At 37.0% G+C, this 13,592-nt stretch overlaps 1 protein-coding gene across 1 annotated transcript in view; it reads left to right on the top strand.

Moving 5' to 3' along the window:
* PRRX1 (paired related homeobox 1) overlaps positions 1 to 13,013 on the top strand; it is a 76,723-nt gene extending 63,710 nt beyond the window's left edge. Inside the window, exons 4-5 of the mRNA XM_003258863.3 lie at positions 3,620 to 3,691; positions 9,693 to 13,013. Coding sequence (XP_003258911.1) covers positions 3,620 to 3,674 — 55 coding nt within the window. The 3' untranslated portion in view covers positions 3,675 to 3,691; positions 9,693 to 13,013. The remainder of the gene's footprint in view (positions 1 to 3,619; positions 3,692 to 9,692) is intronic.
* Positions 13,014 to 13,592: the final 579 nt, after the last annotated feature.

Below are 13,592 nucleotides of genomic sequence, written 5' to 3'. Positions count from 1 at the left end.
GATGAGGAAGAATCTAAAAGAAAAGATCATTAAGCTGTGCCCAGTGTTCCTCTTGCAACAATTCTGGAACAAAACTTTACCCTGTTTCCAAATTTAAGCTAAATTCGTTGTATTATGCACATGTAGGGACTTAACTTGTAAAGCTCCAAGTATAGGGCCAAAGGCAAACTTTGCAGTAAAACTGACTTTGAATTTAAAAAAAGAAGAAGGAAGGAAGGAAGAAAGAAAGAAAGGAAAGAAGGAAGGAAGGAGAGAGACAGAGAGGGACTATGACAGAGAGAGAAGGAAAGAAAACCCAAGTTCATTCTGTTTGCTTTCATGGCCAAGGTTCTTTGTTAGTAGGTGTGAATTTCTTATAATGCCAAATGCCTTCCTAATCTATTGCTAATTCTTGTCTACATGTCTGAAAGTTTCTCTGGGGATCAGTTTGTGTGTATTTGTGTGTGTGTGTGTGTGTGTGTGTCTGTGTTTGTTTCTTTTAAATAAAAAAGGAATGTATAATTTACACTAAACTTTTATATTAAAAAGTTGAACGTTTTTAAAGAAACAAATAACAGAGTACTATTTCAATCTCATAAAGAGGCTTTTAACCTCCAATTATTATGCTGTTCAGAAAATATAGGCTGCCAGAAGGGAAGCTGAGACACAAGTTCCTAACCCATTGGATTAGTCTAGAGTGCCTTTCTTTGAAAATATACCTGAGTACTCTGAGAAACCAGGTCAAGCCTATGTGTTCTCCCTGGCTGATTTCAGTGGAGGAAGAACAATGCACAAATTCATTTATTATGCTTTTGTTTACCTTTTTATTGCCAAGGTTAATTATTGGTTTAAGGAGAGGTTTTAAATGAAATATAGGAGATTATGTCTCAGATGAAATTGAATTTCTGACATGAAATGCTACATTTTTGAAATGCAAGTGTTTTTCAAAGGTTCATAGCTTTAATCAAAGCAAAAAGCCTCATCTAAAAGTTTCTTTCTGTTCCAAATCAGTTCCTTTAGAGAAACATGGTAAATGCATTTGGAAATTTGTTTTAATCCCCTGTTATAAAATTAGCCTGAATTCTTTTGGTCTTAGCACATAGAGACCCTACGTCTAGGAAAGTCTTATTCTGGGCCCTATTGCACTCAGATGTGGTGTGCCTTGCTGATCTTGAAACATTAGTTATATCTGTGTGCCCTATTTTAAATTTAAAGTCCTCTGCTATAAGATTTACTACAAATACATTTTTTGAAGACCATTGTAAAATCACATATTCTCTAATATTTTAAATAAATGAAAGGCTGCTTTATTTCTCTTATAAATATTGGTATAAGAGAAATTTAGTTTATTCATGAACACGCTAAATGGCTTGGAAAATGGGTGTGGTTCAAAGCCTGATGCTTCAAGATCTCTGGTTTGAATTTGGTCACAACCAGGAAGTATTGCCCCTGTTTCTGTCTGGGTCCCCCATAGGAAATTTTCATACCAGCCATAAACAATCCAGATGGCTGCCACGTGGTCCTTACCAGTGAGAGGCTTCACACAGCATGCTGCATGAATGGGGATGAAATCATTCCTGAATTAATATAGGGTTATATTACTTGGACCTCAGCCATTTCAGCCTCAATGTCTGCATCATATGTGTTTAGTATATGGACACCTAACTGAAATTATTAACATGGCAATTTATGCGTGCCTTTTTTGGAAATATTCTATTTTAATGGAAAGAATTTTGTAGAAATACTGGATACATTTTTAAAAACATCCATAATTCACCATCTTGACATAACTAGTATATTCATTTTTGTGATTAGAGTTCAATATTTTATATAGATGTAGCCTTAGTGTATATATTATTTTGTATTCTGCTCTTTTCACTCAAAATCATATAACCTAGTATGTTTTACTCATTTCTTGGTATGCTTTTATATCATTTCTCTCTTAGAAATTGGATTTGTAAACATTAATTTAAAAAATCATAAAATCTGTTCATATTCTGTATGAAGAATAAATTAATCTTCAGATATAAGCAGAAAAGTGATGTTAAAACAATAATTTAATCAATAATAATGTTTTTTGATCCAATGTTGACTGAAGTGTTTATATTTTGGTTAATTTCTAAAAGTAGCAAAAAGCTATTCTGTTATTTGGAGAATTTTCTGCTATGTTTAGAACCAAACTATGTTATGACTTCACATTTTGAAGCTTGATAGGAAATATTGTTAAGGAAATAAAAAAGAAAAACAAGTGATCCAAAGCAAAGGAAATGATAGACCTTTTGTGTTATGAAAAATTAACTCACTGTTCTTGTTGGTACTATTATGTCAAGTTAGTTATCTCACATGTGACACTCATTAAAAGGCATTTCTCTTGGTTAATTCTTGGAACACTCTTGTGTGATAGCTCTGTCTTGCTGTGCTTCCAAAGAAGACACTAAACACTTGCCCAAATTTAAGTCTTCAGCAAGGAGAATTAGAACTATTGCTTGTGATCCCTGTTTTTATCCAACATGTTAAGCCACACGACTATATTTTCATTCAAATGAAACTTTGCATTGTATCGAAAGTAGTAAAAAAAGTATAAGATTGGAAAACTATCTAAAATCCCCTTTTTATGCAAGAGCTATCTCAGATCAGTGAGGCATGCCTGCAGCTGAGGTCCACACTCTGTGGGGTGTGGGCATCCCATTGGACTGATAGATGTGGCTTGATCATACAAGCCAGGGACAGTGAGCAGACAGTTTTGCCAGAAATGATAGTTTGCTGACTTCCACAGTTATCCCCTGAAAAAAGAAAGGAGAAAACCAAAGCATAAAAGCAGTTATTTGCATATGGTCAGAATTTTGGGTTGGAAATAGCCAACATACTTTTTTCTGGGTGTCTTTTACATCCAGAGTGATGGATGCATAATTTATTGTTTAAACTGGGACATTTTTTAGAGTGAGAGGGGAGCATTATTAATAATTATACTAGGACAACAGGTATAAGCCAGGATTGTCCCTAGCAAACTGGGACATATAGTTTGCTCTAATTATAGCTTGTCATGACCTCACTCATTCCCTTGAGCATGTTAGAGGTGATGATATTAGGCAGGCAACTGAGTCACCAGAGGGACAAAGCATTCCCTAACACGGACACTGTTGTCCTGGCAGGTGTCTTCTTTATCCATCCGTGGCCAGCTAAAGGAAGCTTGTTTTTGGCACACACACCCATTGCTTAACTCAGAACTATTTTTCTTAGGCAACTTGTAAGAGTGAAAGCACGCACAAGCACCAGAATTATTCAGACTCACTAATCTTGCAGTGCTTTGCTTCTTGGGTAGCAGTGATCAACCAAGTCCTGAACTTTTGACTGTTATTTGAGATGAAGTACCCAAGAAACATTTTCCCAGAGACATCCTTTCCTAGGTGAAGTGGGTAGCCAATGGCCTGGTTTTGCATTATTGATCTGAAGTGCCATTTCCAGAGGGAGGGCTGGGCTTAAAAGAAAGCTAGCGATGAGTGAAAGAGAGGCCAACTATCCTTGTCCACAGCTTCCCTCCCCATCCTTCTCCTCCCCTCATTTGATCGTGGTCATGGTGCTGCCTGACATCTGCTGAACGCATTTGGCTTATTTCTCCCTTTCACACTTTCAAAAATAGATCCTCGTCCCTCCCAAGATGTTGTTTACACGAGGGACTTCATAACGGATTCTAACGGAAGACACTGAAAAGGTAACTTGTCAGAGGGGGAAGAGGGCGGCTGCTTGGGGTAGGGTTTAAGTGGGAATTCAGAGTGTTTAAGAAAGTGGGGGTTGCAGTTCTAGAAATTTCAGCAGTGAAGCCCTCAAGTGAGGAATATTACTGGGAACCAGAGCTGCAAGAAAGCATGTCCACGAAATGGAGCATAGTATGATACTAGTCTAGAGCAGGGCTCTTCAGAGATTGCTGTGCACAGGAAACATCTGGGATCGTGTGACTGTGCAAACTCTGATTCACTAAGTCCAGAGTGGAACTTGGATTCTGTATCTCTAACTTGCTTCTAGGTGATGCCGATGCTGCTGACACGTGGTACGCATTTTGAATAGCGAGACTTTGTAGGTTACGGGACAGGGTTCGGCAAGAAATACGTTCTTGTCCTGGCTTCTGCTGCTCCTCAGGCCAGTCAGATCATTGCTCTCTTACGTAGCTTTGTATCTAACATGAAGCTAGCAATAGTTTCCCTATTGCTTATTTCACAGGGGTGTTTGGAACCTATTGATAAGCAATGTGCACTTCAAACAAAGTCTTGCAACAATAGAAAGATACAAGAGGCTTTATATATAAAAGTATTTCTAAAATGAAAGTTAAAAATAGCAGAAAGATCACTGAACATACAGTACAAACGGAAAGCTTACCAATGAAATGTGCAAGTGTGTTCACTTTGAGATAAATATACGTATTAGAAAATCAACTTCTGAATTTCAAAACAGAAGTTAGAAGTTAGTTATTTAAATCACAAAAGATCCCTTTCCAAAGAATTTACCAGATCTCTTTTTAAAAGTAAATTTCCCTAGGAAAACTGGTATTACATTTTATCAGGTGAAGCAAGTATGCCTGCATTGTTCTTGCACTGACAAAAGAACAAACCAGAGACTTTCTGCAACTTCTATGCATCACAGTCTTGAACACCGTAACCCCTACAGTCTTTGAAAAAATCCTGAGCTGGTGAAACCCAAGGATTTCAGGAAAACTCATAGACTTCTCGGCTGACAGATTTGTCTTTAGGGTGAAATTGTAAACATCTTGTCATCATTTGTTTAAAGGGCCAAATAGAAAACAAAGAGTTGAAAATAGAGTCAGGTATTATTTTTTTCCCAAGCTATCAATTGTTTTGTGATTTGTGGGACTTAACACTATAGGTGTTTAGAAAGCAGACGGGCAGTTGTCCGTATGTTTCCTGGCTTTAAAATTGTAGTACGAATAGTATCTTCCGTACTTTCTCAATGTTTGACAGTCATTTTAACACATTTTTTTTCCCTCACAACTTTCAGCATAGGTTGAAATGATAAAAAATGATTTGTCCCAGTGAAAACAGTACTCCACCTCTGCTGGTGGTTAGCATTCTGCTATCTATGGCTGTGTTGCATCTGTTAGGAATCTCCAAATAAGGAAATGGAAACATTTGAAGCTGATTTAAATGTGTCAGCTCTGTGTAAGTCTCAGTGCAGATTAGCTGAATCAACAGATGGGGTGCAAGCATTTATTATTAATCTCTAATTTCTCAATGCACTTTATTCAGTAATTTGGTTTCTTGGCCACTGACACAAAGAACTTAACTAAAACTAACTAAAAATGGGGCTTTAGCCAAAGCCTAAAAACTCAGTCCCAGGACTTATGTCTGTACCCTGCTTCCAAGAATAAGTGGGTTTTACTTAGAAGGCAAGGCCAACAGGCAGGATCTCTGGTTGTTGTTAAGCAGGCTTCTGGTTGTTGTCATGTGCTTAAACTGCACAAATCACTTAGTTTCAATCTCACCATTTTACCCGAGCAAGCTTAATCCTGTATAGGAAGGACTGGTCATTTTACATGCTCTGAATGGCCCTATAAATTGGTTGAAAACAGTTAATTACCCTCTTTGGACTTTTAAGAAAACATTTCAGCATTCTCTTTCTTTTCCTAAAGCAGAACTTCAGAAGTTTCCATGACATGGAAAGCAGATGGTCACAAACAATTTCATATTGGCAGCCACTCAAGGCTCTCTTGCATCTGTTGACACTTTAGGAGGCGGGTCCACTCCATCTTACTTCTAATGCCATTTTTGAAGAATGACTAAGCTACTCTTAGAGTACTCACTCACTAATTCTGTCTTTTCTGACTTGTAATACAAGTTTTGCCTTTCACTGGTATATCCAAGGACTGCTCACTGCTTGCCTATATGGCACCCTTAGCTTAAATTGAGAAGCTAGAGGCCGGGCGCGGTGGCTCACGCTTGTAATCCCAGCACCTTGGGAGGCCGAGACAGGCGGATCACGAGGTCAGGAGATCGAGACCACGGTGAAACCCCGTCTCTGCTAAAAATACAAAAAATTAGCCGGGCGTGGTGGCGGGCACCTGTAGTCCCAGCTACTTGGAGAGGCTGAGGCAGGAGAATGGCGTGAACCTGGGAGGTGGAGCTTGCAGTGGGCCGAGATTGCGCCACTGCACTCCAGCCTGGGCGACAGAGTTAGACTCCGTCTCAAAAAAAAAAAAAAAAAATGGAGAAGCTAGATCCATGTCAAACTACTAGAAAACAGACTTGCAATTATTTAGTATGTGTACAAAATATTATTGGAATCCCTATTTGTAGGATTACATATTCTAAAAATTTGTTAAGAGGCTGTGAAATAAGATGGCTTCGGTTCTTTTATCCTACTTCTTATGGCTATGGAATGCTGGAACAAGTTAAATCAATTTTGAAAGTTTATACATTTCCTAAGCATTTATCAAGTGAAAATGTTATCACCTATCAAGCTCCTAGGGAACTGCAAAATTCATTCATTAAAAACAACTACTTTTTAATCCACTAATTGGAGGGATACCTATAAGGCATTGTCACAGACTTGCCTCTGGTTGTGTTCTTATACAATGCCACCGTATAATCAGATGAGGACACGGTTCTTTACTGTGGAAAAGCAGGCTGCCATTTATGTGAAAAATGTGCCAGTGAATATCCAATCTCCTGTGCAATAGATGATCTGAATTCCCATTAATTTGTTTGTGAGATAGAAAATGCATTAACATTCATCTCATTTGGGATATTACTGTCTTGCCTACATTTGAGAGAGAAACTCAGTATTTCCAAGAAATGTGTTACCCTACTAAGTCCTCAGACTAGAATATCAGGTGGTAAAGCTAGTTGACTCTGAAATCATTACAACAAAAATGGTTATGCAATAGACAACTTGTAATCATTATTATAGGAGACATTTCTGGGAAATAACAACAGCGTCTTCAGTAAACTAAAATAATCTCCCCAAGGTTCTAATCTCCCTTTTTGGCTAAAGGGATGGAATACAACTTTGATTATCTAAGAAAGGGCACATTTCTGTTAAATAAGACTTTGCTTGTCCAGAATCTCAAAAAACGCATCTTTCAGCAAATTAGACCAAGTACTTAAAAGCACAATATTCTATGACAATCTACAATTTGGCATGAGAAAATTTTTCTTTATACTCTCTCATAAGTTTTAGCTTTCTGTTTTCAGAAGCCATTCAAATTGGTTCTCAATACTTAGCAAATAATACAGACAACTCCTAATTCCAGCTTCTCTTCTATGTGTTTACAATTTTACTAATTGTGCATCATCTTTAGGGCTTAATTTTCTCACAGAAACCTGATTAAGAAAGGTTGACTTGGTTGATTTTATAATAATCTATGACTTAGGTACATTTCCCAAATCCAATAATCTTTTTTTCTCAGATACTTAGATCTTCGGATTCTTGGTATATCCTAGAAATTTTTTGAATATAGGTTTTGTGGGTTTACATACATTTATGGTAAGGTCTTGAATGGAACCATGAACTAAATGATAATATGTATATGGGCTTTGAAAATAAATGACATTTCTTGGTATATTCTAAAAAAAACTTGTCCCACTTTAGTGTATCGTTCCGGTCATTTTTCTCACTTCTAATTTAAACCTACCTTAACTGGGAACTCTTCTGCTTCTATCCCTTGGTAGGCAGTGGTAGAAGTGATAGTCTAAACTGTACTAATAACTTGTTCAGTTTTTATTGTGAAAGATATTTTTTGATGGATCCAAGTATACACAGTCACCAGGTCCTGCTTCTGTCATGTCCTACTGACTTTGCTCTTTCTATTAAGATAGTAAAATTGGCAGTAAGGACCAGTTCCTATGAATAAAAGCATATTGGTAAGATTTTTTTTTTTTTAAGAAATCATTGCTCACAGCAGAATGACAGAAACCAATGACATCGAGCAGGAATCAATTTAATCATACTATATATAGATATTTCTTAGTTATCTGTCTATTCATTGAACACATGGTACTAGATATGGTGTTATTTCTACCTGAGGAAACAGTTGTGAATAAGGCAAATGTGGTGTCTGATCTATGGAGCTTATAGTTGAAACAGTGATAGATACTAAACAAATTATTGACTAAACTTGAATCAAGTGCTAAAAGCAAAAGTTTAGTGTGCTATAAAAGAACCTAGCCTTGTCTAGAGGGTTGAGACCATCTATCACGAAATGATGAGTAACAATGAAGCAGGCAAAACTGAAATAGAAGAAGGTAGGATCCTTTTGAAACCTTTCTGAGTCTCCTGTGTCAGAACACATACATGTATGTGTGTGCGTGTGCACACACACACACACACACACACAGTCACACATACACTTAACCAGGGCTATAAAGATTTTAAATTAAAGATGTATATTTCTGGAAAGACCTAGTGATCTGGGACTTATTATATTTCTTTACTTAATTTTCTTGAGTTAATTATTAGTAACAGAGCTGAAATGAGTTATTGTGAGTTTTGACTCCGTGGTGTCCCAAATAAGTATCAATGATATAGTCTATTTGTGGAGTAGCTTTACATTTCTCTCTTTCTGATCTTGTCACTTGATCCCCAGAACCACAAACTCTTATGTGGCTGACAAAGTTCCACTGGAATGCAGGCAACAGAAGAGCACATGTCATTCCATTTATAAGTCTATCTCATTCCAGCCCTGAGTTGAAAGGGATTTTGCTAATCTTAGAAGCAACTAAAAACATTTTTATTTAATTAAAATACATATCCTTTTAACTATTTAGTAGAAAGAGTAATTTGCTATTAAGTCTATGAAACCATTTCTTTTTCCTTTAACAGAGATTCATGGATGCAATTAACAGAAACCCACCAATGATAAATTTCTGCCTAGCGGTGTTCTTAGGTCCTAATTGTAATCACTGACAATGAAAAACAACTTCAGATTTTTCTCAGCAATGAAGACAATGAGAAAAAGTTACCTCTGAAGTCAAGAATGCTGAAAATGGAGACTTTGATAGTTTATCTAGGAGATTTAAACATTTTCAAAATAACCAACCCAAAAGGCAGTGTGTGCTACTCAAGTTCTTTTGAGGATGTTTTAAAATCAAGGCCAGTGGGTTAGTAACCTCTTGATTCAGCAATGCTCGATGCTATCAACTAGTAAATTAAGAATGGCAGAGAACTTATATTGGGTTGTTTAACTGGTTCTCCAGGCACATTATTTATTATGGTATTTGTTATCTAAAATGTGTTACAATTAAGGTCAGTTATCTAGAGTGAAGAAGCAAAATTCCCTTTAGTTTATTTTCATATGCTTGTTTCTATTCCTCACTGCTCCCATAGGCTGGGGACGTAGGCAGGACAAGAGATTAAATACTGTTTTAATAAGTCAGCTGATGAAACACCTGCTATTCAACTTGAGCAACTTTCTTCTCTTGCCCCAGAAATAAATCATTACTCACTGTATCCACCACAACAAATACCTCTCCCTCCCTTTCCTCACTGTACACCACTTTCTCCTGCTCTTCAAAACATGACCACTCTTCTCTAAGTACCTTAGACGAATGGAAAGCTGGGGCTGTAAGGGACCCTAGAGGTCATCTAGTCCAAGCCATTGCCCCTGCCTGCCCCCATGCTGAGAGTATATCCATCTGGGGCACAGACTTGCAGCTTTGTGAAACTAACGCCTGTTATTCTCCCTGCTCTCTCCTTTGTCCCTACAGCGCCATGGCTACTTATTCTGCCACATGTGCCAACAATAGCCCTGCACAGGGCATCAACATGGCCAACAGCATTGCCAACCTGAGACTGAAGGCCAAGGAATATAGTTTACAGAGGAACCAGGTGCCAACAGTCAACTGAGGAAAAAAAATAATTAAACAGGCCTAAGAAGAAATCAAAAACCATAAGACACCTATCCCGCTCTGTTATTTCTTCATCTGCTGGGGGAAAAAAGTAAATCACAAACAAACAAACAAAGCAGAACTAAAATATTGGGACCATGGCAGAGAAAAGCAGGAGAGGAGCAAAATGAAAATTAGTTAACAAATGTTCCTCCTCCCTCTGGGATACCACCACCACTTGTTTCTGTGTGTGTTTATTTTGTTTTTCTTTCTATTCATGCTTTGCTTAATATACTCCAGGCTTCTTCAGCTAGGTTCAGCCCACCCACCCCCATGATTGTATGAAGTTTTTAAAAAAACTACAGCAGCCAAAGAAACCATATACATATCCAGAATGATCGCCTCTACTCTCCTCATTGACTTGTTTGAACCTCAGTGCCTTACCCTGTCCTCTTCCCAGTTCTCTTTATAGAAGCTCTAGGAGCTTTTGAAAAGCCAAAGTCTTTCTGAAGAATCTGTGCTGGACAGACATAATTCCCTTTCTCATCGTCTCCATCTTTGTTGGTCATGGTAAGGTTTTTCCATCAGCCTCTGAAAAAATAGTTGTGCACAGCATCTGGTCATTGGACTGTCTGATCCAATGTAATTGGCTGTGTCTGGCTAATTCTAAGCACTAAGGTCTACATCTAAGCTATAGATTTAAGCTTGAAGCTATGGATTATATCATTATCACCACCACTCCTCACCCTACGCAATCAATCAATCTATCATCTTAAGTTAAAGATATTTGTTGTCTTTGAATGATTTGCTGTCACAGACTATTTGGTAGAAGAAATATTTTTCACCTGAGAGAGGAAGAGAACTTTCTCTAGTAACACAAAGAGTGAGTTGTAAAAGGCATGCCCACACCTCTTTCGTGCCTTAAGGATAGTGAGATGCACACTTATATATATACTGTATATATCTGTATATTTATATATATATATTTCATATATATATATAAAATATTGTAAGCTTAAGTTTGCAATTTCCCAAACAATACAGAAAGCAAATTACACACCATCACCACTGTTCTTATCTCTATAGTGATGAGACATTAATTAGGGATCTTGCTGCTTTTCTTTTTCTACACAAAATGTTCATCAAAGCCACAGAATAACTGATAGGGAAGCTGTTTGAGAACAGGTCCCATTTTCACATTAGGGCTTTAAATGAATTAGAAACTATTTGAGGCTATAAAAATGTCCTTGAGTTTGGAGCCTGAGCTCTGGTGAAATGCTGATACATCTGATCTATCATGGGAATTGCAGTTAGAGAGAGGAGGGAATACCATTTAGTCATCTACCCGTTCTTCACTTAGCAGGAATATGAAAGACACACGTTTAAGAGGAATACCTAAAGGTTTTTCTAAATTCCAACATTTAAAAGGCAGTTGTGGGCTATTTTTAGTTTTTAATATTTCGAAATAAAGTTTAGTGTCTAGGGCTGGGAGCCAGGACTGATCTTTCATTTCTTTTTCTTTGTTCCCAGCCATGCTTTTGTAACTTGCCAGGTGGACTTGACCAACTACATTACCATGCTGTGCCTCAGTTTACCCATTTGTAAAATGGGATTAACAATACTTACCTACCTCACAGGGGTGTTGTGAGGCTCTATTCATTTGTTCCTTTATTCTTTTCTGTATTCTCTGTATGTCCAGCACTTTGTAGCCATGGGAGGAAAGGGACTATAAAAGTGTACAATGTTAATGGAATGATACGGTACCTGAAAGCCTTGTTTTCTAGTAAGAAAATGCTACCTTGCTGTACATACTTATAACCTTGTATTTGGAAATGAGAAATAGGTTTATATTTTCAGATCTCTCAAAAATCTCATCATTTGACCAAAGAATAATTTAAGACACATAGAACAGATTTTTTTTAATTTATATTTTCATCCTGACCAGCTTAGTTCTAATAATTTTTAGTTGTGAGTGATTAAAAAACTTTGGATCAATTTTGGTCAAATATGCCAACTTTGTAGTCTGAGTGACAGGCAAGGATTTTTGGGTTTAAGATGCACTTTTAGCACACATTTGTATTTCCCTTGGCATATCAGATTGAGCTAATGGTGATGTTATTTCAATCTAACAGCCACCAATCTGAAATTGTATTTCAAATGTTGATTCTGTAGTTCTTTAAATAATAATGAAGCTCATCTTATACATTTTGCTTTCATCAGTTGATTCCTTCTTCTTTTAACCCACTATTAAAACATTTCTTACTGAATGGTTCATGTAGGCTTGCTGAACAGCACACATTACTTGCTTCCTGAAGAGTTCCTCCATTCATCCATTTGTCCCATTAGTTGCTGTGGATTATCAAGTTTTGAAGGAACAGTACATCCCAACAGACTGAAACATTCTAAGTGAAATGAGTATAATCCAAGAAATTGGTGAACTTTGGAGGTTTGGAGTTTGGAGAGAATGGCTAAGAGGGAACAGAAATCATACATGAAAAGATTTTACTGAGAAGGGGAAAACCTTAGCTAGAGGGACATGTGAAACAAAATCATTTGAAATTTTGATTCAGACATCCATTTCCAGTGGCAAACAGCAAAACCTGAACCCACAAACCCAAATCATAGGTGAAATTGGGTGGTTTTATCCAATGTCTCAGGCAAGCGATGTCTGGGAATATCATAGAGTAACCAGTGCTGGTCAGCCAAAGAAACATTCACTGCTGGTGAACCAATACCATAAGCATGTATTATCTAAGCACTTGGTCAAGAAGTATACATGTTGTACAAGCTCTCAATTTTGTTCATTTATTATCAATTTTTTAAAATACAAGTTTGGTATGTGATTTGGAAAAGATGCCTTCTGGATCTTAAGCCAGTTGTCAGTGGAGGTCCTCAGGGCCACAGATGTCAAGACATATCCCTGTTCCTCACCATCATGATACTAGATACAGGTGAATACGTAGGAACTATCTGCCTGTGTCCTCAATCTCCCTCCAAACCAGATGCTGATTTATAGGGTACTTGGCAGGTTAAATTAAACCAGAAGAGGTGACTTAATAAAAAAGGGAATGACATTTAGGGTATAAAGATCTCATAAGAAATGTAATATGTAAATTATATCTTGCTTTATGTTGTAAAATATACATTGTTTGCGCTAGAATAGAAATGATTTCTTTTCAATAAAAAGAAAGAAGGACACTACCATGGCTTTTGTTATGTACATTTGAGCCTACTGATTCTTTTCTGTTTGAACTTCAAAAACACAGATCTGCTAGAATCTGAGATTACAGGCAGAAGAGTGAAGGTAAGAAGGGCTTATAGACAAGAGAAGTTTAACCGAGTGTGATATTATTTTCTATAAAACAGGAAAATAATCTATTTTTCATCAGAAACAAAAACAATGGTAGGAAGAAGGGAAACTTACTATTATAATAGATGAGAATAGAGTGGAACTTTTATGAGAGTTTAGCATTTTTAAAATCAATATCTTTAACATTCACAATACCGGACACCATATGGAAAAGACTTCATATAAGCATGGCTGTTTGTTTTGGAGTAAAGAAATAGAAAAATAAAATTTCTTAAGCATCCATTGTGCATAGCATGGGGTGTGTGGTCATGGGGAGACAGAAAAACCAAATCGTGAGACATAGATGCTGTTTTCATATCAATTAAAATCTGGTTTAAAAAGCAACCCTAGCATGCAAAAATATGCAAGAGTTCAAGATAATATAAGTATCAAACAGAACAGATAAAAGGAGTTCAGAAGAGGAAGAGAGA

The sequence above is a fragment of the Nomascus leucogenys genome, chromosome 12 (genome assembly GCF_006542625.1).
Source record: "Nomascus leucogenys isolate Asia chromosome 12, Asia_NLE_v1, whole genome shotgun sequence".
Taxonomy (NCBI): domain Eukaryota; kingdom Metazoa; phylum Chordata; class Mammalia; order Primates; family Hylobatidae; genus Nomascus; species Nomascus leucogenys.
The sequence above is the reverse complement of the archived record's forward strand: the minus strand, read 5'-3'. Positions and strand labels throughout refer to the sequence as shown.